This window comes from Phacochoerus africanus, chromosome 9, assembly GCF_016906955.1.
Source record: "Phacochoerus africanus isolate WHEZ1 chromosome 9, ROS_Pafr_v1, whole genome shotgun sequence".
In the NCBI taxonomy this organism is placed as follows: Eukaryota; Metazoa; Chordata; class Mammalia; order Artiodactyla; family Suidae; genus Phacochoerus; species Phacochoerus africanus.
In genome coordinates, this window is record NC_062552.1 from 97,748,156 (window position 1) to 97,771,930 (window position 23,775).

Genomic DNA, 23,775 nt, shown 5'->3' on the forward strand with positions numbered 1-23,775 from the left:
TGAAAAATGAACGCGTTTGGCTACATCTGGGGCTCATTTGCAAGGCATGTGATTAATAAGTTTTCCACGCTGCTGCCGCAGCTGTGCATACCACATCATGGGAGCTCCGACTTAACCTGTGGCTTGGTGGATGGAAGCAGATTAGACCCCAGAGCAGAGGAGTGAGTCTGGGCATCAACTCTGTCCTCTGTCTCCCAGATGGAGCCATTGCCCAGTCATTCTCTCTCTGTCCTCTCAAAGCGTCATGGAAAGGTTCACAGTGGCTTCCTGCCAGCAGTGACTCAGCCCTCCCACCCACATCCTCACCTGCATATTGTTCTCCCTGCCAAGGTGAACACTTGACTAAGAAGAACGGAATCAGGATAACTGTGACTGCACCGAACCCGCTGTTGGCTTCAGCATGCTGGATATTGAGATACTGTTAACGTGTCTGCCGTTTCTCCATGAATGGGATTCTTTGAAGCTTGCTATTTGCACCAAAATCTCAAGTAAACACCAAATCTGGTCACAGAGGCAAAAGACATTAACGAGATACAGCTCTCTGGAGCTTTTGTCATTTGTATATTAGTGAATAAATGCTTGTTATTTATAAAGATGACTTCTCTGTTTTTATTTCGCCAGTAGAGATCCATCTCAAAAAAACAAATCATCTCCCAAGTTTGTTAAATGTAGTATCAGTAGTTAAAGCTTTCAAGAGCCACCTGTTACTCGAGTGATAAATTGTGATGATCAAATGCTCTTGTTCGGCAGACGTGTGGTCATTTGGCCAGCTTCTGAGGATACCTTCCTAGCCCCACGGCTGTTCCCCTGAGGGTCATAACATTGTTTGGTGACACTGCCAGGACATGCTGTGGTGATCATTGTTTCACAGGGTCCTCATGATAATCCTGAGAGGTGCCCCCATTTCATAGGTGAGGAATTGGGCTCAGAGCAATTACGTGATTTGGTCAAAGACATGAGATTCAAATAAAACTCACGTGTGTCTGATCCTTAAGTCGTGTTAATAACCATGACATGATGACGATGGATCCACTTCATCGCATATCTGAGCTTTGTTCTCAGCGCTGAGCTGCAGGCAGAGTGCGGGGCCGTGAGGATGTGATGACCAGGAACTCCTATTTTATGTTTTTCTCTTTTGACCACCCTGTGCCATAGAGAGTTCCCAGACCAGGGATTAGATCGGAGCCACAGTTGCAACCTGTGCCACAGCTACAGCAATGCTGAGTCCTTAACATTCTGTGCCAGGCCGGGGATCGAACCCACATCCCTGGGCTCCAGAGATGCCACCGATTCTGTTGCACCACAGTGGGAACTCCAGGAACTCCCATTTTAGCTCTTAAGGATGTAGGCAGAGATGGTGGACCTTCAGACTTCCTAGTTGAGCTCCAGGATCTAGAGGGATGTGTCTAAGAGTGACTTTGTTAAACCACCTACCCCCACCCCTTGGGTCTGGGATGTGTGACCCAGAAGACTGACTTTGTGTTGTCCTGCCACTGTTTTTCAGTTCCACGCGCTCTCCTCTCCTCAGTCTCCTTTTCCCACCACCCCCACCTCAAGGCGGGCCTTGCACAGAACGCTGTCCGATGAGAGTATTTACAGCGGCCAGAGGGAGCACTTTTTCACCTCAAGAGCTTCACTTCTGGACCAAGCCCTGCCCAACGACGTCCTCTTCAGTAGCACGTACCCTTCTCTCCCCAAGTCTCTTCCGTTGCGGAGGCCGTCCTACACCTTGGGAATGAAGTCACTGCACGGTAAGTTGGTTTTCAGCTGCAGCTGAGCAGCCCTGCTGATGGTGGCCAGTGTTCCCAGAAACACCTGCCGCTCAGCGTGCTCGGAGACTGGCAATGAGAGGAAGTCCTGCCAGCATGCTCAGATTATCTGGCCTGACCCACCCTCCCTCCGTCAGCCCCTCACCTGCAATCCCAGACCACTGGGACAGACTTTGCGCTGCACCACACCGCAAGAGGCGTCTAGGGTGCTTGTTTTTGTTTTGTTTTATTTTTAATTGAGGTATAATTGGCATAGAACATTATATTAGTTTCAGGTTTCCAACATAATGATGTGATATTTGTATAAATTATGAAGGAACAATGAGTCTAGTTAACACCTAGCACCATACATAAAGTTTTGTTTCTTCTGATGAGAACTTTTAAGATTGACTTTTGTAGTCGCTTTTAGATCCTCAGTACAGTATTAACAGTAGTCACCCCACGCTGTGCATTATATCCCTGTGGCTTATTTTATAACTGGAAATTTGTACTTTTGACCCCTCCACCAATTTCTGCTCCCCCCCACCCCTATTTCTGGCAACCACTAATCTGTTCTCTGTATTTGTGAGCTCAATTTTTTTTTAGATTCCTCATATAAGTGAGATAGATCATACAGTATTTTTTTTTCCTCTGATTTTCACCACAGTGCCCCCAGTGTCCATTCATGTTGTTGCAAATGACAAGATTTCATTCTTTTTTATGGCAGAATAATGTTCCATTGTGTGTGTGTGTGTGTGTGTGTGTGTGTGTGAATACATATACATACACACACTTTCTTTACCCATCCATCATCAGTCAACACTTAAGTGGCTTCCACGTCTTGGCATGGAGATATGTTGCAGTGAACATGGGGGTATATATATCTTTGCGAGTTACTGTTTTCAGTTTCTTTGGTTAAACACCCAGAAGTAGAATTGCTATATCATATGGTAGTTCTATTTTTAACTTTTTGAGGAACCTCCATACTATTTTCCATAGTGGCTGCACCAACTTACATTCCTGTGAACAGCAATCAAGGGCTCCCTTTTCTCTACATTCTCACCAGCAATTGTTATTTCTTGGTCTTTCTGAAAATAGCCATTCAACAGGTATGAGGTGACATCTCAGTAGGGTTTTGATTTGCATGTCCTGGGTGATTAATGGTGTTGACCATCTTTTCGTAAATTGGCCATCTGTATGTCTTCTTCGGGAAAATGTCTGTTCAAATCTTTAAATTCAGGTTAATTGCTATTTTGCTATTGGGTTATATGAGCTCTTTACATATTTTAGATATTAACCCCTTATCAGATACGTGATTTGCAGGTATTTTCTCCTCTTCAGTAGGTGCTGTTTTGTTTGTTGATGGTTTCCTTTGCTGTGCAGAAGCTTTCTAGTTTGATGTAGTGCCACTTGTTTAGTTTTCCTTTTATTTTTTTGTTGTTGTTGTTGTCAGATCCAAAAAGTCATAGCCAAGACTGATGTCAGGAGCTTACCATGTATGTTTTCCTCTAGGAATTTCATGGTTTCAAGTCCTATATTCAAGTCTCTAATTCCTTTATGAATTAACTTTTGTGTATGGTGTAAAATAGTGGTCTAGTTTTCCCAACACTATTTATTAAAGAGGCTGTCCTTCCCCCATTGTAGAGTCTTGCCTCCTTTGTCATAATTAACCATATATGTGTGGATATATTTCTAGGATCTCTATTCTGTTCCCTTGATCTTTCTGTCTATTTTTACGGCAATACCATTCTCTCTTATTGTAGTTCTATAATAAAATTCAAAATTGCAAAGCATGATACCTCCAGTTTTTTGGTTCTTTTTCAAGATTGATTTTACTATTTAGGGTCTCTTGTGGCTCCATACAAATTTTAGGATTTTTTTATTCCATTTCTGTGAAAAATGGCATTGGAATTTTGACAGGGATTGCTTTGAACATGAGTGTTGCTTTGGGTGGTATGCATTTTAACAGTAGTCTTCTAATTCATGAGCACTGAATATCTTTTCACTTATTTGTGTCTTCATCACTTTTTTCATTAATGTCTTACACTTTTCAGTCTAGAGGCCTTTTACCTCATTGGTTAAATTTATTCCTAGGTGTTTTGTTTTTTTTTGATGCAATTGTATATGGGATTTTCTTACTATCTCCCTTTGATAGCTTATTGTTTGTGAATAGAAACAATGGACTTTTCTGTTTTGATGGTAGGTCCTGCAACTTTCCTAAATTCTTTAATTCTAATAGTTTTGATGGAGTCTTTAAGGTTTTCTGTATATGATACATCATCTGCAAATAGTGACAGTTTTACTCTCTTTACGATTTGAATGCCTTTTATTTATCTTTCCTGCCTAATTGCTCTGGCTAGGACTTCCTGTACTGTGTTGAAAAAAGTGGTAAGAGTGGGCATCCTGTCTCTTCTCTGACCTTAGAGAATTCAGCTTTTCAGAACTGAGTATGACTTCAGCTGTGGGCTTGTCATATATGGTCTTTATTACATTGAGGTATGTTCCCTCTATACCCGCTTAATTGAGAGTTTTTATCATAAATGGATGTTGAAAATATAAAATGCTTTTTCTCCATCTATTGAGATGATCATATGAGTTTTTCATTCTGTTAATGTGCTGTATCACACTCATGAACCGTCTTTGCATCTTCGGAATGAAACCAATTTAAACATGGTATATGATCCTCTTAATGTATTATTGAATTTGGTTTGCTGATATTTTGTTGAGGAATTTTACATCCATGTTTTAAGGGATATTGGCCTGTAATTTTCTTTTCTTGTGGCATCCTTGTCTGGATTCCATGTCAAGGTAATGCTGGCCTCATAAGATGTGTTTTGAAGTGTTCCCTCCTCTTCCGTTTTTTAAAAAGAGTTTGAGAAGGAATGGTACTAATTCTCCTTTGGATGTTTGGTAGAATTCATCAGAAAAGTGGTCTGGGTCCTGACTTTTGTTTGTTGGGAGATTTGTAATTACTAGTTCCATTTCCTTACTAGTAATGTACCTGATCAGATCTTATATTTCTTCACGATTCTGTCTTAGGAGGTTGTATGTCCATTTCTCCTAGGTTGTCCAATTTGTTGGCATACAATTGTTTACATTAGTCTCTTACGATCCTTATGATTCTGTGGTATCAGATGTAGCATCTCCTCTTTGATTTTTGACTTTTTCTTTTTTTGCTTTCTGAGTGTATCTGAAGGTTTGTCAATTTTATCTTTTCATTGATCTTTTCTATTGTCTTTTTAGTCTTTCATTTATGTTTCTCTGATCTTTATTATATACTTCCTTCTACTCATTGCGGGCTTCAACACTTCTTTTCCTAGTTCCTCGAGACGGTTTTTTGAGAGCATTCCTGTTTCCTGATACAGGTATATGTTGCTGTGAACTTCCCTCTTAGAACTGCTTTTGTTGCAGCCCATAATTTCGTATGTTGTGTTTCCATTTTCAGTTGTCTCAAGGTACTTCTAAAATGTTCTCTTTTGATTTCTTCTTAGACCCATTGGTTGTTCAGCAGCATGTTGTTTAATCTCCATCTATGTGTGAATTTTCTGGTTTTCTCCTGTAATTAATTTCTAGTATGTACCACTGTGGTCAGAAGAGAGACTTGATATGATTTTAGTCGTTCTAAATGTATTAAGACCTGTTGTAACCTAACATATGGTCTGTCCTGGAGAACATTCCATGTGCACTCGAGAAGAATCTGCATTCTGTTGCTTTTGAATGGAATGTGCTATATGTCTGTTAAGACCATCCAGACTAACATGTTGTCTAAGGCCAATATTTCTTTATTGATGTTTTTGTCTAAATAATCTGACATTTGTTGAAAGTGGTGTATTAAAGTCCCCTACTATTTTATTTTTGTCTACTCTCCCTTAGGTCTATTAATGTTTGCTTTATATAATTAGGTGCTCCTATGTTATGTGCATAAATACTTACAAGTGTTACATCCTCTTGTTAAATGACCCCTTTATCATTCTGCGATGATCTTCTTTGTCTCTTATTACAGTCTTTGCCTTAAAAGTCTATTTCCTCTGATGGAAGCATAGCTCCCGGAGCTTTCCTTTGGTTTTCTTTTGCATGGTATATCTTTTTCCATCCCTTTATTTTGTGTGTGTTCTTACATGTGAAGTGAATCTCTTGAAGGCAGCAATTGGATATATCTGGATATTTTATCCATTCAATCACTCTTTGAATTGAAGAATTTAGTTTATTTAAAGTAATTGTCAATAGGTATGTACTTTTACCATTTTGTTAATTGTGTTCTGGACGCTTGCAGTTCCTCTGATCCTTTCGTCTTTTACTGTCTTCCTTTGCAGTTTGATGACTTTTTTTAGTGGCATGCTTTGATTTCTTTTTATCTTTTGGTATCTACTATAGACCTTTGCTTTGCAGTTACCATGAGAACAACCTAAGTGAACACATTCTAATGCTCTTACTTCCCCCCCATTTCATGTGTTTGTTTTACATCTTTTTATCTTATGTATTGCTTAACTCATTATTATGGTTATAGTTATTTTTACTACTTTTAGCCTTCATACTAATTTTATAAGTGGTCAGTTCACCACCTTTACCATGGATTTACTTTTTCCAACGAGACTTCTGTGTTAATACGATTTCTTATTACTAGAGTTAGCAATCTTTCTTTCTAGTTAAAGAAGTCCCTTTAACATTTCTTTTAAGGCCAGAATAGTAATGAACTCCTTTAGCTTTTGCTTATCTGGAAAACTCTCCATCTCTCCTTCAGTTCTGAATGACAACATTGCCAGGTAGAATATTCTTTGTTGGCCCCTTTCTCCTTTTAGCACTTTGAATATATCCTGCCACTCCCCTCTGGCTTGCAAAGTTCCTACTGAAAAGTGTGCTGATAGTCTAATGAGGGGGGGGTCTCTTCTACATGACAACTTATTTGTCTCTTGCTGCTTTTATCATAGTCTCCATGAGGATGTGGGTTCAATCCATGGCCTTGCTCAATGGTTAAGGATCTAGCATTGCTGTAAGCTACAGCATAGGTTGAAGATGCAGCTCAGATCCAGTGTTGCTGTGACTGTGGCATAAACCTGCAGCTGCAGCTGCAGCTCTGATTCAACCCCTAGCCCAGGAACTTCCATATGTAAAAAGAGAGAAAAAAGATTTTTTTTTTAAAAAAAGATTTCTCTTTAACGTTCGACTTTTTTGGGGGGAAGGGGCACACCCACTGCATATGGAAGTTCCCAGGCAAGGGTCTAATCAGAGCTACAGCTGCCATCCTGCACCACAGTCACAGCAACACCAGATCCAAGCCCTGTCTGTGACCTACACCATAGCTCACAGCAACATGGAATCCTTAACCCACTGAGTGAGGCCAGGGATCGAACCCACATCCTCATGGATCCTAGTCGGGTTCATTAACCACTGAGCCATGAAGGGAACTCCTGACTTTTGACATTTTAATCATGTGTTTTGGTGTGGTTTTCTTTGAGTTCATCTTTTTTGGAACTCTGTGGACTTCATGGATCTGAATGTCTTGTTTCCTTCCCCAGATTTGGGAGGTTTTCAGCCATTATTTCTTCAAATAAGTTTTATGCCTTTTCTTCTCTCCTCCTTCTGGGAACCCCTAAAGTGTGAATATTGGTTCACTTGATGTTGCCCTGTAAATCACTTAAGCTACCTTCAGTTTTTCATTCTTTTTTCTTTTTGCTGCTGTTTGGCTGAGTTCCACTACCCCACGTCTGACTTCACTGATCCTTTCTTCTACTTCATCTGGTCTGTTGTGGAAGCCCTCTAGTGTATTTTTCAGTTCAGTTATTGTATTCTTCAGCTCTTTAACTTCTGTCTGGTCCTCTCTTGTATGTTCTTTGTCTTTATTCTTACTGTGTTCATCCTTTCTTCTCCTGAGCTTCGTGAGCATCTTTATAACCATCATTTTGAACTCTTTATCAGGTAAATTACTTACCTTTGTTTCATTGAGAATTCTGAGTTTTTCTTGTTTTTTCATTTGGAACATTTTCCTTTGTTTCATCATCTTCCTTGACTCTCTGTGTTGGTTTCCATGCAATGGATAAAACAGCCAGCTCTCCCAGTCTTGAAGGACTGGCTTCACAGAGAAGATGAACTTTATCTTTCTACCCTGCCTAGCTCTTAGTTACCTCTCAAACCTTTGTGATTGTCCAAGCAGCCTATTTCATTTTTAGCTGCCACTGGTTGAGGGTGAGGCAAGACCTTTCAGTGGGAGGATCTCAGTCATCACCTAGATTCAGGCTGATTGGAAATCAGAATCTCAGGCAGCAGCTTTTAAAGTCACAGATATGTACAGTCCTATGGGACCACAAGTATGAGCCCTGCTGGCAACCAGAGACAAGTGACCTGGAGGTGTCCCCTGGGTGGCAGTTATTGGAACACTAGATGAATGTATAAGCTCCTTTCTTGAAATGCCTGTGAGCTGGGGCGAGGAAGTGGAGAGCACAAAGATTGAGTCCGCTGGCCTCTGTTTCCTGAGAGCACTTCCCTAGGCCTCTAGATGTGCCACAGCAGAAGGCTGTGCCTCAGGCACAAACTTTAGGACAAGCAAGTGGGCCTCATTCACAGAAACACTGGGGTGGGGGGGGTCTGTTTCAGTCTGCTATCTGGCAGTGCCCTGGAGTGGTAGCTTGCTGAGAACTATGTTTTTGGGTGTCAAAGTCCCATGGGACCCAGGAACATAAGCTCCCTTCAGCTCCAGAACTAGGTGATCAAGGGGCAGCCTCCATGCTGCACCTGCAAAACTAGGGCACCAGATACAAACGAAGAGTACCTGAAGCATGTAAAAACTCTCCTTTGGGCTGCTGGTTAAAAATACAGATTTATGGAGTTCCTGTCGTGGCTCAGTGGATAACGAATCTGACTAGGAACCATGAGGTTGCAGGATAAAACAGCCAGCTCCTGGCCTTGCTCAGCGGGTTAAGGATCCAGCGTTGCTGTGAGCTATGGTATAGGTTGCAGACGTGGCTCGGATCCCAAGTTGCTGTGGCTGTGGTGTAGGCCAGCGGCTACAGCTCTGATTAGACCCCTAGCCTGGGAACCTCCATATGCCGCAGGAGCGGTCCAAGAAATGGCAAAAAGACAAAAAAAAAAAAATTTAAATAAAAATACAGATTTAAAGGCCTAAACCAAGACATGCTGAATTTGAGTACTACAAAAATGTGATTTGGGGGAGTTCCCATCATGGCTCAGTGGGTTAAGAACCTGACTAGTATCCATGAGGATGGATGTTCAATCCCTGTTCTAGCTCAGGAAATTAAAGATCCAGTGTTGCCTCAAGCTGCAGCTCCAATTCAAACCCTAGCCTAAGAACTTCCATATGCCACAGGAGCGGCTCTAAAAATTTGAAAAAAAAATTTTTAAGGTGTGGTTTGGGAGTTAGTATTTTTACCAAATATCCCATCTGCTGTTAGGACTGGGCAAATTTGGCAAACACCACATTAGTTATTAGAGAATTTTATCCACTGTCTCCTCTGAGCCACACCATTGTTCTGGTGTCGGCCACTCATTGGTTGACTCAGTCACTCATTCATTCATGCAGAGAGTAACTGAGTATGATTTTAGCAAAGGGCCATTGATGATGGGCACGTCCACCTTCTTCCCTTTAATTCACAAATGTCTTGTTTCTCCTCTGACCTTACTAGATCCCAGATTTATTAAGGGCCATATTGGAGGCTGTGGATTTAATTTTTTTTTTTTTTTCTTTCTCTTCTCTCTGTCCAGCTCCATTCCAGGGTTCTGCACCTACCCTCCCTGCTGTAGCCCAGGATAGCAGATACTTCTTCTCAAACTAGGGTTCCTGCTTGTTTATTATATGCACAGCTACACCCCCCACCTCCCTTTTGTGCTTTCTCCTTTGGGGAATTCTACTGCAGCTTTCTCTCTCTGTGTCTACATTCATACAAGTTTTCTTTTCCTTCTGTGTCTTCTCTGGAACAGTATTTTCTTTCAGTCTCCTGCCTACCCAGGTTGCCTTTTCCCTGTATCTCCTGAGCTCTCAACCCACTCCTGAGACTGTCCCTCCATCATCTCTGTCCTGCTCCCCAACACGGTCCCCTTCTCCTCCAACATCACTCAGGGGCCACACCAGCTCCCCCAACCCTCCCACTTCATGTCCAACTGCAGCTAGAGCCTGGTTTCTCTTTGCTCTAAGAGGTCACGCTCAGTGAATCAAAGTTGACACATAAAGTGACTTCTTTACCATCCAGACTCTAGAAAACCACCTCCTAGTGGTGCTCTGAATGGTAACCTTTTGAAACAGAGGAAACTCCCCTTCTCTGCCTGCACTGGGACCACTCTCCCTGAACTCCATTCCTCCTACTGCTTCCTGACTACCATGAATGCTTATTTGAATGCTTATTTCATCCCCCCCCCATTTTTTTTAACTTTTATAATGATAAAAATAAACCCTCTCTGAAGGCCAGTCTGCATGTGTCATATCACGGTAGGCCCTGCATTCAAGGAGCTCACATACTAAAGGAACAGCCTGGAAATTTTCCTCCTACGCCCACTCCCTGTCCAGCCGAGGAAGCCTAGGGTTGAAGGCTTGGAACGGAGGAAGGGAAGGAGCAGGCCACACTCCCTGAGCTCCTTCCCATCGCTCCTCTTGCTTCCCTGAAATCAGGCAGCAGCCACAGCAAGCCCACTCCCTAAACCGAGCAATCCTTGTTGGGCTGATCTCTCCACCTTGGCCTTGTTGATGTGACCACCACAGAGGTGCGTTTGAGGAATGGGCAGCTCCTTTGTTTTCCCAAACAGAAGTCTGAGCCCCCAAGATAAAAGGGAATAAGGATGGTGAGTGACACACAAAGTGGTCTGTTCTAAAGAATCTGGAGGGAGTTCCCGTCATGGCACAACAGAAATGAATCCGACTAGGAACCATGAGGTGGCGGGTTCAATCCCTGGCCTCACTCAGTGGGTTGAGGATCCAGCATTGCCATGAGCTATGGTGTAGGTCACAGGCATGGCTGGACCCTCCATTGCTGTGGCTGTGGTGTAGGCCAGCAGCTGTAGCTCCAATTCAACTCCTAGCCTGGGAACCTCCATATGCCATGGTTGTAGCCCTAAAAAAGAAAAAAAAAAATCTGGAAAATAATACATATATTTAATATATAAATATATATATACAACTGAATCACTTTGCTGTACACCAGAAACTAACATGACAGTATAAACCAGTGTTGATTTACACTATTGTGTTAATTTCTGCTGTACAGCAAAGTGATTCAGCTTATACATATGCACTCTTTTGAAGTATTCTTTTCTAGAGTTCCCTTGTGGAGTAGCAGGTTAAGGATCCAGCATTGTCACTACAGCATGGGTTTGATCTCTCACCCAGGAAGTTCCACATGCTGCAATCATTGCCAAAAAAATTACTTTCCATTATGCTTTATCATAGGACTTTGAATATAGTTCTGTGTGCTACACAGTAGGATCTTGTTGATTATCCCCTCCATGTATTATAGCTTATACCTGCTAACCCCACTCTCCCACTCCATCTCTCCCCCAGATCTCTCCTGTTTGGCAAGCACAGGTCTTTTCTCTGTCTTTGAATCTGTTTGTTTCATAGATAGGCTCATTTGTGTCATATTTTGTATTCCACATATAAGTGATATCATGTGGTATTTGTCTTTCTCTTTCTGACTTACTTCACCAAGTCTGATAATCTCTGGTTGTATCCATGTTGCTGCAAATGGCATTGTTTCATTCTTTTTTTTTTTTGTCTTTTTGTTGTTGTTATTGTTGCTATTTCTTGGGCCGCTCCCTCGGCATATGGAGGTTCCCAGGCTAGGGGTCGAATCGGAGCTGTAGCCACCGGCCTACGCCAGAGCCACAGCAACGCGGGATCCAAGCCGATTCTTTGACCTACACCACAGCTCATGGCAACGCCGGATAGTTAACCCACTGAGCAAGGGCAGGGATCGAACCCACAACCTCATGGTTCCTAGTCGGATTCGTTAACCACTGTGCCACAATGGGAACGCCTATTTCATTCTTTTTAATGGCTGAATAGTGTTCCATCATATATGTGTACCACATCTTTTTTTTTTTTTTTTTGCTTTTTAGGGCTACATCTGCAGCATATGGAAGTTCCCAGGCTAGGGGTCGACTCAGCACTATAGCTGCCAGCCTGCACCACAGCCATAGCAACATAAGATCCAAGCCACGTGGGCAGCCTACACCAGAGCTCACAGCAACGTCAGATCCTTAACCCACTGAGTGAGGACAGGAATCGAACCCACAACCTCATGATTCCTAGTCGGATTCATATCTGCTGAGCCATGATGGGGACTCCTGTACCAGATCTTCTTAATCCATTCATCTGTCAATAGACATTTAGGTTGTTTCCATGTCTTGGCTATTGTGAATAGTGCTGCTTTGAACATAGGAGTGCATATATCTTTTCTTTGGATAGATGCCCAGGAGTGGGAGTGCTGGATCACATGGTAACTCTATCCTTAATTTTCTGAGAAAGTTCTATGCTGTTTTCCATAGTGACTGTACCAACTTTACATCCCACCAACAATATAGGATTCCCTTTTCTCCACACCCTTTCCAACATTTATTGTTTGTGGGTTTTTGTTGATGGTGGTCTTTCTGGCTGGTGTAAGGTGCACCTCATAGTAGCTTTGATTTGAATTTATTTAATAATTAGCAAAGTTAAGCATTTTTTCATGTCTCTGTTGGCCATTTATGTTTCTTCTTTGGAGAAATTTCTGTTTAGGTCTCCTGCCCATTTTTTTATTGTGTTGTTTGCTTGGTTTTTGTTCCTGAGTTGTTTGAGCTGTTTGTTTATTTTGCCCTTCAGTTTGCCTTTGTTAATTAAACCCTTGTCAGTTGCTTCATTCGAAAATATCTTCTCCCATTCTCTAGGTTGTCTTTTTGCTTTATGATTTCCTTTGCTGTACAAGAGCTTGTAAGTTTGATTAGGTCCCATTTGTTTATTTTGGGGTTTATTTCTATTACCTTGGGAGATTGACCTCAGAAAACACTGGTAAAATTTATGTCAGAGAGTGTTTTGCCTATATTTATGCTTCAATTTAAAAAAAATTTATTTCAGGAGTTCCCGTCGTGGCGCAGTGGTTAACGAATCCGACTAGGAACCATGAGGTTGCGGGTTCGATCCCTGCCCTTGCTCAGTGGGTTAACTATCCGACGTTGCCGTGAGCTGTGGTGTAGGTTGTAGTCGCAGCTCGGATCCCGCGTTGCTGTGGCTCTGGCGTAGGCCGGTGGCTACAGCTCCGATTCGACCCCTAGCCTGGGAACCTCCATATGCCACAAGAGTGGCCCAAGAAAATGGCAAAAAGACAAAAAAAAAAAAAATTTTTTTTTCAGTGATTCTAACTATTCTTGGTGGGAGCAAGTTTAAATAGGACTGAGCCTTTAATCTCCATTTATTCATAATTCCGCTGATTTTAAGCACATTAATAACTAGCAGCTGCACTTCAGAGCAGTTCTTTATATGATTTGAAAGGGAAAGCAAGCACTAAATATACTCTGGTTTATAGGCTATCAAAATTGACAATACTTTTTAAACAGGTGTTTCTGGAATCACAGACTTCAGCTGAGAGCTTCACCTTTAGCTCTGTTTGCATGGATTTTAGTGCTACAGTCACACTGTGTGGGTGGCCCTTCTTGTGGGGGCCACGCTCTGCCTGCTTCCACCCCAGCTTCTGCCCCATCTAGAGGATCTTCATTTCCTGAGCTGTGCTTCTCTCTTCTCTGCCTGTGTGAACCTGAGCAGTAGCAGCTCGCCCCCCACTGCACAGAGGGGCTCATTGCATCCGTCCCTCCTAACCCCAGGCCAAGCAGAGATTGAATATCTGTATTTTTTTTTAATTGTCACCTTAGAAGGGGCTTGGGAGGTTGGACTGCTGTAATCCCAAACTGAGGCCGAGAGTTGCGTAGCATATACTTGGGAAAGAGAAGGATGCCAATATCAGTGAACCCATGTTAACTCAGGGGACCCAGTACCCACTCTTGACCGCACCCTGATTCGGTTCTCATGCCACCCCGGCTCCTACCACAAAAACCAGTGGGCTGTCCCTGGGATACAGGAAAGGCTTGGGCCAGGAATGTGTCTGTCCCTCAGCACCCCCAGGGATGCAGGGCACCCACAGAGAGGGCAGTCAGGTCCCAGGTTCCAATGCAGACAAAGCTTTAGTATCCTCCTCAAAGAGGCATCCACAAGCCTCCCTGGTCTGGCTGCAAAACCCAGCTCTCTACTGAGGTCAGCCTCTTCATCCAGCCTGAATCCCTTGACTCTGGGAAGAAAGGTGAGGTGCTGCACTGCCCTGGGTACCACTGTAGACAGACAGTTTCCACAAAAGCAGACACATTTCCTCGGTGCAGAACTAACTTTTCCAAGACTCAAGCCACTAGAAATGGGACAGCGGAATGCTATGAAAAAATGAATTGAGATTGGAGGAAGTCAGTGCACAGTTGCACTCAGCTTGAGAATGGCCGCTAATGGCCTGTTAGAATAGCAACTGATTCCAGGTAACAGATGACTTACAAATGTATTGTGGTAACAGGAAATGGTTTATATTTTGAATGGCACTCCGGAGGGCAGGAGAAGCATCTTATCCCTTGTCCCTTCCCCCAGGAGAGTTCTCGGCTTCTGATAGCTCCCTCACCGATGTCCAGGAGAGCCGAAGGCCGCCCATGCCCGACCCTGGCCTGATGCCCCTGCCTGACACTGCTGCGGATTTGGATTGGTCCAACCTGGTGGATGCTGCCAAGGCCTATGAGGGTGAGTCCGCTGGGGGTGATCCAGGTTGGGCACGCTGAGGGTGTGGGCAGTGAGAGCACATGCATTTCACCAGCACAGCCGGGAACCACTGAGCTAGCAGTTCTCGAGCATCCAGTGGGGGCCCACACTATCGGATTTAATCAAGTGGAACCCAGTGTCTCCTCTACAGAGGAGTTCATAACAAGGGTGCCTCGCCTCCCTGTATCTGGGAACGGCAGAGTGCAGGGGAATCCCAGCTGTCACTTGGCTGAAAAGAACACGTGTCCAGAGAGAGTCTTTCATCACATCGTAAAGACATCATTGCTCAACACACACTTGGATCTGTTAGGATGCTTGTCCTGCTTGGCCCAGACCCCGGGCCCCGCAGATACCGAGTGTGCCGTCTGCCCTTCTCATTCATCCCTCCTGTGGGTGGTAGTGTGTTCTCTGCCTGCACTCTTCCTATGCTTGCGTTAAGCCGCTGGTCCTGAAATGCAGCCCTGCAGACTATTGCTGACCTGCTCCGCTAAAATAGAAAAAACTAAAAGTAATGCTCTGTGTTGATGTAGGTTGTCAATCATCTTTTTTTCAATAGACTGACTCCCCCGATTCCCAAGGTTATCCCTCCACATTTGTTGATGCTAAGATGGTCCTTGTAAAATGATGATACTGCGAGATGACTGGTTTTTGAGTTTTATTTTATTGCCCTTACTGGATAAGGTTGAAAGTTGCTATTCTGTCAAGCTCAAATTTTGGGGGGAAATTGACTAGACCTGAATTCAAGTCAGGTGGCCATGCAGCAGTGAACCCCCACTTTAGCTGATGGAAATTCACCAGGACCAACTTGATTGGAAATTGAGTGACCAAGGGGTTGGTCACTCTCATGCATATAAAATCAAAGTTTTGGCTTTTTAGTAGGAGATTTGATTTTGCTACTTGACTCAAGTAGCACTCTCTGTGCTACTGTTGTATTTGGAAACAGAGTGTGTGTGTGGACTTAGGTTGAAGCCCACCAAGGTAGCCAGGAGTCTTGTGGAAAATGTCCTTGCAGAAGCCTCAAGAAGCTTAATACGAATAACCCTTTTATGCATTTCCTGTCACTGAGTGGGGAGCCTTGGTCTGGAAATTTGGCACAAAGCCTATTTTGAGGGAAACCATTTAATAGACTTCTACTTTGATGAGCAAGCAAAAAACTGGAAGAGACACCGATTCACAACAACTACATTTAAAATAAATTTCAATGCTGCTCTCCTCTTCCAGCTAAAACAGTAGAAATTTTCCCCTACAAGAGTTGGGTGATAAGGCTTCTGATGCATTCCTGCCCCTTGAATAGATTTGACTGTGCATGTAGGACATTTCTTGACTTGGTAGAGAGGCACCAGGATGTGGTTCCAAGGTTACTGAATGGTTTCTTCTCTCCCTTCCAGTCCAGAGAGCCTCGTTCTTTGCTGCTAGTGATGAAAACCATCGCCCTCTGAGTGCCGCATCCAACAGTGACCAGCTTGAGGACCAGGCTCTGGCCCAGATGAAGTCTTATAGCAGGTTGGTCCCCCAGTGGCGAGGGTACCACTCTGCACATCACCTCTGCTGGTGACAGCAGGTGGGGGGAAGAGGCGATGGAGGCCACCGGGATGAGCTGAATGAAGTTTATCTGTGATGCCACTTTTACTTAGAATGCTTTATAACGAAATACTCTAAACACCATTGAACAGTTCTTGGTGACTTAAATGGTGTATATTCATAATTATGACTTCAATGCCATAGTACAGTTACGTTCTAGGGTTTATTAGGTAAGGTAAGTCACTTGTGCCAAATACCCTTAGATTCCTATGCGTTTAGTCCTTGAGTCTGGGTTTTGAGTCGCTTCCCCCGCTGACAGTTGGTCATGATTGTAAATGTGCCTGCATCTTAGCAACTCCTAGTGTCCTACTTCAGACCTACCGTCAGAACTGGGTCACCTCCGAATAGTGAAGATTTATGTAAAATAAGCCAAAAAAGCAGTAGTTAAGAGTTTATGGGCTATTCTGTTGGTTATGTCGAGGCTGACTTTTCCATTTTGCCTCAGCGAGGTTATTGGATAAATGGGTGGTGTTCCTGTGCCTTAAAGTATCCCCACAGCCACCCATGGACACACAGTAACCACTCCTTGAAGCAGAGTAATTCCACCAGTTTGACGGCTCTTCTTTTAAAACCTCTCTTGAGGATGGTTAAGAATGCAAGTACCTATAAAGCTTGGTCAGGACAGCCAACAACAGGAAGAGGAAGGTTGTACAGATTTGCACACATGCACACCCGGGACGTGTGCTTCCATGGACTTCCTGAGCCGGTCTGCAAGGAAACCCTCCTTGTGGGTAAAGTGTAGGAGTGACGCATCATTTGTTCTGCGTGCAGCACGCAGACGCTGCAGGCATCCTGTCACTGGGACAGCTGGGGCAGGTGGTTAGTTGAGCGGCTGAGAACTTTTTTTAAAAAACTGTGGTGTCAGGGGAGAGCCCGAAATGGCCCTTCTGTAGGATGCAGAGCAGTGTGAGTGAATGAAGACTGTTCTCCCGAGAAGGGATTATGAAACAGTTCCTAAATCTCTGTGGACGCATAAGAGGAGGAGGAGGAGTTCTTTGTTCAGTGTGGATGAGCACATGCAAATGGGGTTAAATACGTTTTTAAAGATGATCGGTGCGCTCGCAGACACGCACTCACTGTGCGAATCTGCGGAAGTCAAGATGGGCTGCTGAGAGCCACTACCAGTGTGCAGTGGCTGTGGCAGCCCTTCCAGGAGCAGAGACAGTGGACTCGATGGCTTGAGAAGGACAGCCCTGCCCCCAGCTCTCAGCCTCAGCGTTTCCGGGCAGCTCCACCCTTCTTCTGTCTTGTCGTTGGCCTTCACCCGGTCAGCCATGCCCCGCCTGTGGGGCTGTGGCTTGCACTTGATTGACCACTTCCCTTTTAAAATCCATTCGCTGTCAGCTTTTCATCGGTCATCCTGTCTTAGACGTTTGGAGGTCATTGTCATTCCATTTTACTGGCAGCCTTGTGCCACTCTGCACCACTCTGGGCTCGCTGTAGATCCAGCATCGGCAGAAGACATTGGCACCGCTTATTTTAGGTCAGGAATTCTAACTCAAAGTTTATCTCGTGACTCCAAGATTTCAGAGGCACCACCTTTGACATCTAGAAAGCAGCAGCTGCTTATGTTGTCTCAGTGGAAGCCTTGAGCTTCTTGGTTGTGGGATGGAGGCGGTGTTTCTGGGTGAGAACTCCCCCGGAAACGTTTCAGGGCTTGAATTCAAGGAGAGGAGAGGGTGGGAGAAGAGGTGACAGGGTGTCCAGCCCTTGCCCAGCTGTGCATTCTGTCCAGTGTGGCCTCTCATCCTCTCGCTCCCTCCTTTGGGCGCTCCACTGGCATGGCATTTTTAGCAGTTCAGAGCAAAGGGAGAAAATGAGAAATTTGTGGCCTTTAGAGTTTGCGGATCATGATAGGAAAGAGCTTTACGGCATTAAGACTAGACTGACAATCTTCTGAAAGATGTAGTCTTATTTTCAGAATAGTTAAAGATACTTAAACTAGCTTAAGTTAAGACAGGGGCAGGATAACGTAGCTGCCCCAAGCGAGAGTCGGTACCCGCCCTCCCCAACCCTCTTGCACGCACAGGGGTCACTCAGGGGACAGGAAACATTTCGCTCTTTGACAGTCATGTCTGCCCAAAGTCCCTGTTGTGCTGCCAGAGAGACCGCTTTTACTTATTGTCCCATATTCTTTTGTCACAAAGATGCAGCCTCTTTAACAAAGGAAGCCATTGATGGGCTGCAGTTCACACTTTTGTTAAGATAACCATTTTCTTTTTGAAAATGAAAATGCACTGTTGTGGCACCATACTGAGTAATTGTGACATTGAAAGACATAAATACAGCCACTTCCTTAAAAAAAAAAAACAAAAAAAACAAGGCCCAGGTAACCCAGCCGTGGAGGCTCCTGCCAACGTGGTCTCTTGTCTCTTGTTCCCCGCAGTAAAGATTCCTCTCCCACTCTGGCTTCTAAAGTGGACCAGCTAGAAGGGATGCTGAAGATGCTTCGAGAAGATTTGAAGAAGGTAAACACATTCTCGCAGCAGGCTGCCCGGTCCATGCCAAGTGCCCTTGAACTGTGAGAGCCCTTTATCAGTAGTGTTCCTGGAATAAGATGTGGGCATTTTCCCTCTTTTCTTGGTACCCACGTGTTTAGGGGGCCGCTTGGAACTTGGTTCCCACTGCCACACAGTGCAAGAAGGCCTTCATTGTCCCGTGAACAGAAAAAGCATTCCCTTCTTTCCTGAGTACCTTCAAACCTCAGCCAGCCCACTCGGAGGCCTCTCCCCGCCTCCTCATCCCTGGGCCATAACCCAGCCCCACCTGTCCCTTACTGTTATTTGGGCTTTTGCACCAGGAGAATTTTTCTGTTAAGACAGCAGCCACCAGACCATCATCTCCATGTAAGACAGCCCTTATCCCTTCTAATTTAACAAAGACATTAAACTACACAGTCCTGTATTTACAGTCCAAAATAAACCTCTAGTGGATCTCTCTAGCAGTCTTGTGCCCTGGGGGAGAGCATCTGAACGCCCAGTGCCAGCCACGGAGACAGCAGCGGCTGTTTAGTGGAAAGAAGGGGAAGTGGGCGAGGGGTGCACACAGATTCACAGCCACTCCCTCCAGCTGCTGGGCTGGGCCGGGCCACTCTCTTAAGTTCCTTTCCGCTCTGCCCACTCTTCCAGGAAAAAGAAGACAAAGCCCACCTCCAGGCGGAAGTTCAGCATCTGCGGGAGGACAACCTGAGGCTGCAGGAAGAGTCCCAGAATGCCTCCGACAAGCTCAAGAAGTTCACCGAGTGGGTCTTCAACACCATAGACATGAGCTAGGCCAGGAGGGGGGCCACCCGCCAGCGGAGGCCTCCTCAGCCCTCCCTCCCCAGCTCCCGACTTGCCCCCTTTCGGGGAGTGCACACCACGACAATTGCAGATCAACAATCATTATCTGCCTTTTGTAGAAAAGAGAAAGAAAATGGTAAATAAAAATTTTAAAAAGTAAAATAAAAGTTTAACTGCTAAAATGTGAATGTCTATTTTTTTGCACAATATCTTTATCTGTTATGTATTTAAATCTTTTCCATCAGCTCTTTCTTATTTCAGGTACCCCGAGCTTTCCCTTGTTATTCTGACAAATGTCATTGTTCCTAGGAAAATAAAGTTTTAAACTGTTTTATTTGGGGAGGGGGATTTCCTTACCTTCATTCCTACAATGCCTGGGGAGGGAGGTGCTTTTAGAAAATGCCTACCTCCCTTGAATGGCCTGTGCATGAGCCAGTGATGTTTGTCCCTGTCTTACAGAGATCAGCAGGATGGGTTACTTAAGGGTAGCAAATGAGTGAACCAGAGAGCAGCAGAGCTAGAGCCTGCAAGCCACCTCGCCCCTTTTCCATCCTGCATTGTGACATCACGACTTCCTCCTTCCTTTCTGGGGAGATGGTCCAGGGCTCTGTGCTCCTCGGCAATGGAGCCTTTTTGTTTGGCTTAAGTAAGTCCCTCTAAATTGGAGTCAGCCTTTCTGTGTCTTCCTGGCTCCCAAAAGTAATCAGTTTCAGAATTCCTCCAAACTAAAATCTTATACTTTTGACCCAAATGCGTACAAATCATAGGTCTATTTTTTTGGAGATTTTTAAAGATAACCATGTGGCAAAATAGTATTTGTAGCACTCTCAAAATGATTGTATTAATACATCCTTCTCTCCAAAGCAAGGCTTTACCAGTATTTGTAACTAGGGAAAAGCAAACGTCAAATTGTAAACTTTAATATTTCCTTGTTAGGAGCAATGACTGTGATAGCAGAATGGGCTTTTGACACCTGCATGTCCCAGTGTACAATTTCAGCCCAGCATTTTCTGCATCCTCGTGTGGCCGTCCACAGGATTCTGTGGCAGAAGTGACTGATGTGCTATTTTTCTATCTAGTGATGCAGCTGCTTTGGGCCCCTGGCCATTGTTCTAAGGCTCTCAGTCCTGCACAGCACAAGAGACACTAGGTCACCAGTGTTGAGAGACCCCAGGGGAGGCCCCGGTGGCCTTGTTTCTTGCCTTCACAATTGTCATTCGGTGACTTCCTGTGCCCCTTTCAGTGGCAACTCTGGTCTAGGGGAACATTCAGCCGTCTAGCGGCCTCTGCTCGGAGTAATCTCAGCCCATTCCTCTCTCGATCCCTGAAAGAAAAGGGACGGCTGGCCCTCTCTTCTCCCCCACCTGCATCACCAGGCTTTTACGCTACAGCATCAGTCATGATTGTGGTTTAACCATGGGATTTTTTTTTCTGGTGACATTTCTACCAGGGAAATGGGAAGATTTCCGAGTGCTTTGTGACGATCTCAATTGTCTGTCTCTTTCTCTGACTTGTATGAAGGAGATTGTACATTGCCTGATAGCTCTTTGTAAATGAGAACTAGCGCTAACATCCAAGCATTCTGAAGTCTTGCTTGTCCTTCTGAGTTTAGGTTTTATTTTTGTTTTACATTTTGTTTGGGGACTTGGGGCAAGCTATTTATTAGAGTTTTGCAACAGAGTTCTTGTTCGAAGCCTTTGAGGACTACTTGTAAAATTCAAACAATAAAATTCATTTTAAACGCTCTTTTAAAACGCTTTCGTATTCTTGCCTCAGCTTTTCTTATTTGAAAGACCACCCAGGAACTCATGGACTCTCCTGCTATCCCTGTTTTTCCATTGGACGCCTTAACACCCAAGATGATTCCTACAAGGTTATACCTTTTAGACTTTTAATAAGCTTTCTCACTCTCTGGTCACATGTCCATAGAGAATTCCTAATTTGCCTTCTCTGCTTATGATTTAATATTTGCAGAGCACTGTAGAATTAGTTCCCTCTTCATTATCCGTGTGTGGATCATCCATAAGATTGTCGTTTCCTGAGACCAGCACATTTTTGGACTTCGCTACTGCCTCTCCCATCTCTCAGTGTTAGATGTCCTATGCCTAGGGCATACCAATGGCTGTTAATATTAGGGTGTGCAAAATATAATTAGAAAAGTTAATCTACTGAAAAAAGTCACAATGCATTCCAAAGCCAAATGGAACCAAATTTTTGAAATCTACCATGTCACTGTTCCTCTCCAGTGGTGCAGCTAATTGAGAGCTGCCAGTCGAGTTTCTTCCTTTTCTCTAGTTCAACAGTTCTACAGATTTGAGAATTACAAGACAGTGTATGACCGAGTGCCGCAAGATGCTCTGATTAGCAAGCTAAGCAAGTCTGTGTACACCATGGTTCTTACCTGGTCTAGAGGGTTTTTACATTATTTCTGAAGGGCTTGGATGTGGATTGGGTGTTCCTGGGAGAAGATGCCACTGAGCTACATTGATGGAGGGTCTTCGGCCTCGAGCTAACTGGAGGGGCTGATTGGTTGTGCTCCAAGTCTGCTGCAGGGGAGAAACAGATTGGGTTGGATTGGATACTAATTCTAGATGGGATAGAAACAGTACAAGGGCAAAGGCAATAGGCCCAGCCTGGGTAAGCTATTTGCCTCTAGTTAAATCTAAGATGATGAGCTGAAGAGATTCCCATCTCACAGTAGATCTATTCAAGTAACTGTGTTGGATACCTTTTTCCTATGAATTATATACCACTTACAAGGAATCATACTCTGATTTAAAAAAAAAAAAAAAAAAAGACTTTTGTCTTGGACTCAAATTCCATCCATTATGGAACAGCTGTGTCTTTAGGTAAATAACCTAAAATCTTTTGAGTTTGGTTTCCTATCTGGTAAAATAGTAATAGCCTCACTTTGTCCTAAGGATTAAGTGGGATCATATGTGAAAAACCAGTGATTGGCAAATTGCACTCAATAAACCCATCTCTCCTTGTCCTCCAGCTCTAACATGTTGAGGCTTTTACATTGTTTCTCCAGGAGAGAGTCTTGACCCAGTAACAGAGGAGAAGGGGAGGGGAGAGCTAGAAGGAGCTTGTCCACGCTGCTTAATGTCGGTCAGGTGCTTTTAACCCTTTGCTGTGTATTTTAGAACAGCGACTCTCAAACTTGCGCTTTCATCAGAATCATCGGAGGGTTTGTTAAAATGTGGGCCACCGGGCTGCATCCCCAGGATCTGTGGCAGGAACGCTACAACTCTCCAGGCAATGACTTAGAAGCAGAGTTTTGAAGAATAGCACTAACAATAGGATATCCATACCCCATTAATAATTAAAAGAAACAGGTGCTACAGTGCAAGGCTCTTAACCATGTCCAGATACCTGAGTATTGTTTTGACAGGCGAGCTGATCAGAGCTCCTCGCAGGGGGAGATGGACTGAAATTACAGCTAAAGGGAGCTTAGATAAAATAGGAACTTTTTCTTTTTTACTAAAAAGTTACTTTAGAGACCCTCTGCATGGAACTTTCTGCCCCTTGACTATTTTAAATTCCTCTGTTACTCAGATGTGACTGAAGTGTCCTCACCACCACTAATGGCATGAGGCGAGTTACCGGGTGGGCAAGGAATGACCTTGGTGACCTTGAGGAGCTGCTGGTTTGGATGGCTGTGGAGGAGCCCTCAGCCAGGCCCACAGTGAGTGGCCACGCAGGCATACAAGGACTGGGAGACTTGGTCCCAGGCTAGGAGCATTGACTTCCACTCGCTAATTTCCAAATTCAGCCAGCCTGATTACCCCAATGGCCAAGAACCTACCAAACCTCAAAGTTACAAGACAAGGAAATTTCCCGACTGCCCTCTTACCTGCCCAAAGTAAAGGAACCTTTACCTCAATCCTCATGTTGCATCACAACCCGTCTTCCGTGCTGTCCAGAGAGAAGTTAAAGGGTTGCTTATCCTCTGCATCCTTTAGATAATCTGCAACTTAGACTTGAAGGCACTGTCTTTCTGAGATCATCGTAACCTGGCTTTTATTTGCTACCGCTCTGTCCCCTTACTATGCTCCTTTCCACGGACCTCCTGCCTGTCCCCAGGAGAGCCTGCCAGTGTCGTTCCCTTCCGTTTCCTTGTCAGATTAGCCCCTCCAGGCCTCCATCCTTGACAGTCCAACATCTCTTCTCATGCCTGAGGGAATCTGAGTCATACACCTGACACAACACAGCTCTCCCTTCCCCGTTTCTCCGTACGCCTCTCCTATGCCTTCAGCGTACTTGCCTTTGGTCCTGGGAACACAGGCCCTTGCATCAGATGCTCTAAATAAGCACCTCTCATTATGCCTCTTAAAGAGCCTCCTGGGCCAGGACAGCCACACCTTCAAATACATGTAAGCTCATTTTGTCCTTCAAATTC

At 44.3% G+C, this 23,775-nt stretch overlaps 1 protein-coding gene across 10 annotated transcripts in view; it reads left to right on the forward strand.

Annotated features, from left to right (window-relative positions):
• Positions 1-21,127, forward strand: part of SIPA1L1 (signal induced proliferation associated 1 like 1) — a 380,227-nt gene extending 359,100 nt beyond the window's left edge. For 9 of the 10 annotated variants that reach the window (XM_047795405.1, XM_047795408.1, XM_047795412.1 and 6 more), the window contains 5 exons: positions 1,505-1,751; positions 14,347-14,493; positions 15,900-16,014; positions 18,479-18,560; positions 19,221-21,127. In XM_047795405.1, coding sequence (XP_047651361.1) covers positions 1,505-1,751; positions 14,347-14,493; positions 15,900-16,014; positions 18,479-18,560; positions 19,221-19,364 — 735 coding nt within the window. In that variant the 3' untranslated portion in view covers positions 19,365-21,127. Of the gene's footprint in view, positions 1-330; positions 1,138-1,504; positions 1,752-14,346; positions 14,494-15,899; positions 16,015-18,478; positions 18,561-19,220 lie in introns of those variants that run through there. The other variant, XM_047795415.1, reaches the window with a different exon arrangement.
• Positions 21,128-23,775: the final 2,648 nt, after the last annotated feature.